Source organism: Trichosurus vulpecula, chromosome 2 (assembly GCF_011100635.1).
Source record: "Trichosurus vulpecula isolate mTriVul1 chromosome 2, mTriVul1.pri, whole genome shotgun sequence".
Classification (NCBI taxonomy): Eukaryota; Metazoa; Chordata; class Mammalia; order Diprotodontia; family Phalangeridae; genus Trichosurus; species Trichosurus vulpecula.
The window spans coordinates 82,661,465-82,665,197 of record NC_050574.1 but is presented as its reverse complement, the minus strand read 5'-3'; the positions used below and the strand labels follow the sequence as shown (position 1 = coordinate 82,665,197).

Below are 3,733 nucleotides of genomic sequence, written 5' to 3'. Positions count from 1 at the left end.
CAAATTTCTCATTCCATAATAACAAAGATTAATATCAATCAAGAATTTTAAAACACCAAAAAAGTTATCTTTATCTCAACTTTATACATAAGGAAGCTCAAAGAATTTAAAAGATTTGACCAGGGGCATTCAAGTTGAAATCATCAAAGTCAGGATTTGAACCCAGAGTTTAGTCTTAGAAGGTAAGGAACTCTTGAATCACTTGTTATTTGTAATTTCTAAGGCAAACCTACGTGCATAACATGATACTTAATGATCTCTTTGAAAGAAGAAAAGGATTACAAACATAATGTCCAAAAAGGTAGGTATCTCCAGATCAGGGAATTTTATTCTATGCTTAAGTTCTTAGGAAAAAAAAATCCTGATGAAGAATGTTATCAAGGAGATCTTAGCCCAGTGAGGATGAGGAAAACCACTTCTTGCTCTCTATGAAAAAATGAGCTATAGCCTCTCTTATCTGTTTCATCTTCACCCCATAAACAATGGGGTTGAGCATGGGAGGCACCACCACATAGAGATTGGCCAGTAGGATATGTACATGGCGTGGGAAGTTGCGCCAAAAACGATGAGTCAATACAGTGAAAAAGGATGGAAAATAAAATATGAGAATTACACAAAGATGAGAGCCACAAGTGTTGAGTGCCTTGTGGCGGGCATCCTGAGAGGGCATCCAAAAGATGGCCCGGAGGATCAGGGTATAGGACACTGCAATGAGCACCACATCAGTGAGCACTGTTAGAATGGGGAGAGAGAAGCCATACCATATATTGACAGTGATATCAGCACAGGCCAGTTTGGCCACTCCAATGTGTTCACAGTATGAATGAGGGATTACATTGGTTCTACAGAAGGGTAGCCTCTTTAGCAGGAAGATGACAGGGAAGATGATGCAGAAGCTTCGGAGGAAAATGGCTAACGCTAGCCTCCATACCACAGGTATTGTCAGTATCGTTGAATATCTCAACGGGGCACAAATGGCTACATAGCGATCAAATGCCATGACCATCAAGATGGCTGATTCTCCCACAAATGTAATGTGGACAAAGAAGACTTGGGTCATACAAGCATCAAAGGTGATGTCCCGTGCATGAAACCAGAAAATGGTCAAGGCTTTGGGTGCAATGGTAGAGGAAAGTAGGATGTCAGTGCCAGCCAACATGGAGAGAAACATGTACATGGGTTCATGGAGGCTGTGTTCCATGACAATGACCAGAATCAGAACACTGTTCCCCAGCACTGCAGTTGCATATAAAAAGAATAAGGGGATGGAAAGCCAGATATGGTATCTTTCTAATCCTGGTATGCCGAGCAGAATAAACACAGCAGGGTGGAAGACAGTGTGATTGGTGTTCACCATGTTGGATTTGGTTTCTCCCTATGAACACTAAAGCAGAATGTAAGCTAAGCAGAGAAACATTATTTTGTCCCTGATCTGTGAAGAAAAGCCCTCCACAAATGCAGTAGGGAAAAGACAAGTTCAAGAAATTAATGGACTATTTCCCAATTGTCTTTCTTTTACCTCAAGTGATAATTTGAAAATCAAAATTCACTAACCACTTAAATATATATGTAGAACACTAGATGAGGTGTGAGAGAAACAAAGGCACTTGTTTGGGGCAAAGGGGTACATAGTGAAATGTGTGTGCTCCTACAGAATTCTCGTTGTGATGCAATTAAAGAAATGCTAAAAAAGAAAAAAAACCTTATCTCATTGCCATGAATTGTTCCTATGTCAATCCTATGCTCAAGAACATACAATGGCTCACCAATCTTAAACTCCTCTTCCTTATTTTCAAGGCCCTCTGAAATCTGGTTCCACCCAGACCATCCAACTTTATCTCCTACTGCTCCTCACTCTACACCCTCCACTCCCACACACATTATACTCATTCACCCCTTCAAATCTTTACTTCTTCTCTTCCCCCGACTTAGAAGTCTGAACCCTCCCCTCTTTGCCTATCCAAAGCTCTCTTACTTCAAAGAATAGCCCAGTCCTATTTCCTCTATGAAGCCTGCCCTGGTAACTCGAGACTGATCTCTCCCCTTTTTGACTATTCATAGCACCTCTTACCTGCACATTCATGAAGTTTAGTTATGTCAAATGCATTGCTTCTTTGTGTACTGGTTTGTATTGTTCTCTGTTTCACACAGATGTACTATTTCCCCAACTAGATTGAGAGCACCATGAAGACAGTGATTATGTCATATATTTCTCTGTATCCAACCACTACCTCTCACCAGTATTTAACACAACTTGGGTATGTAGAAGATGAAAGTAAACTGTTATGTAGCATATTCCTCTCTGAATCCCCCAAAGCAATGTTATATATAGAACTGCGGCCCCGTGTATAAGGAAGCATGGCTTTCCTCTGGCTTAAAATCACCACCGTCCAAAGATGAGGCCCTGGAGGAGGCCAAGCAAGATTTTTCTCTCACCTGAGAACTCCAGCTAGATGTCCCATAGGAAACTCAAAATCATCATGTCCAAAATAGAAATCGTGATATTTCAGCTAAGCAAAAGGTTCTTAGTTTGTGAGTGTGTTTGGTGTGGTGTGTGGGGGTGTGTGTGTGTGTGTGTGTGTTGGACCCCTTTAGCAGTCTGGTGAAAGCACTTCTCAGAATTACGTTTTTAAGTAATTGAAGCAAACTATCAAATTAAGTTAGAGGTTGGTGGAAATAAAGAAAGCAAAACTAGAAGCAAAGGAGGGAAGTTGATGCTGTTAAAAAAAAAAAGATGAACTTCACCCAAAAAAATTAGCAAAGACGCCAGAAGATGAGAATATTCAAGGTTGTAGAGGCTGTGGAAGGATAGGCACTGACGGTAGATCTATAAATGAATTTATGTAGATTATGTAAAGCGACTAGAATGATCATACCCTTTTACCTAGAGATTCCACTATTAGGTATATACCCTAAGGAGTTCATTGAAAAAAAGAAAGACTTTGTATATACCAAAGTATTTATAGTAGCACTTTTTGTGATAGCAAAGAATTGTAAACAAAATAGATAGTTAAAGAAGAGCTAAACAAATTTTGGTACCGTAATATAATGGAATAACACTGCCTTGTAAGAAATTAGGAAGATGATGAATTCAAAGGATCACATCAATTGATACAAAGCTACATAAGCAGAGACAGAAAAATAAAATACACTGAATTGTAGCAAGTTCATGGGAAAAGCAACCACAGAAAGTGCTGCAAAAAGTAGAAGAAACAAGATGGTTCCCAAAGAAGATCTTTGAGAAGACACATCACTGCTCCATTACAGAGGCTGAGTTACACAGGCATAAGACACTGTATTTGAGATCATATTGTTTTTACATTTAATTGGTTTTATTTTGGTTTTCTTTGAAGAAAAAAAAAGCCCTGCTGTAAGTGAAAGGTCTCTGGGCTAGGACAGAGGTAGGGAGGCAAGGGAAAATGTAAAAAATAAAAGATATCAATGAAATATCTTTTTAAATATAAAAATATGAGACTTGGGCAAATGAACAGATTTTTAAGGAAAATGATGAATTCATTTTGGTACATGATGAGTTTGAAGTGTTCTCAGGACACCTAAGTGCATATCTTTTAGAAAGTTGAATATGTAGACCTGTAGCATGTGAGAATGAATGATAATAATAATAGCATTATTATAGCACTTTAAGGTATATTTCATTTCATCCTCTAGGTATTATTATCATTGCTATTTTACAGATGAGAAAACTGAGACAGACAGGTGAATTGACTTGCCC

The 3,733-nt window shown here is 38.6% G+C and overlaps 1 protein-coding gene across 1 annotated transcript; it reads right to left on the bottom strand.

Moving 5' to 3' along the window:
• Window positions 1-388: 388 nt before the first annotated feature.
• Window positions 389-1,363, bottom strand: LOC118839140 (olfactory receptor 52B2-like). The gene has a single exon (XM_036746582.1). The coding sequence runs from the start codon at window positions 1,355-1,357 to the stop codon at window positions 389-391; it is 969 nt and encodes a 322-aa protein (XP_036602477.1). The 5' UTR covers window positions 1,358-1,363.
• Between the last annotated feature and the right edge of the window lie 2,370 nt (window positions 1,364-3,733).

Bases quoted from the DNA above. Each gene is read 5' to 3' on its own strand.
- LOC118839140 (XM_036746582.1), bottom strand. From the start codon at position 1,357: ATGGTGAACACCAATCACACTGTCTTCCACCCTGCTGTGTTTATTCTG.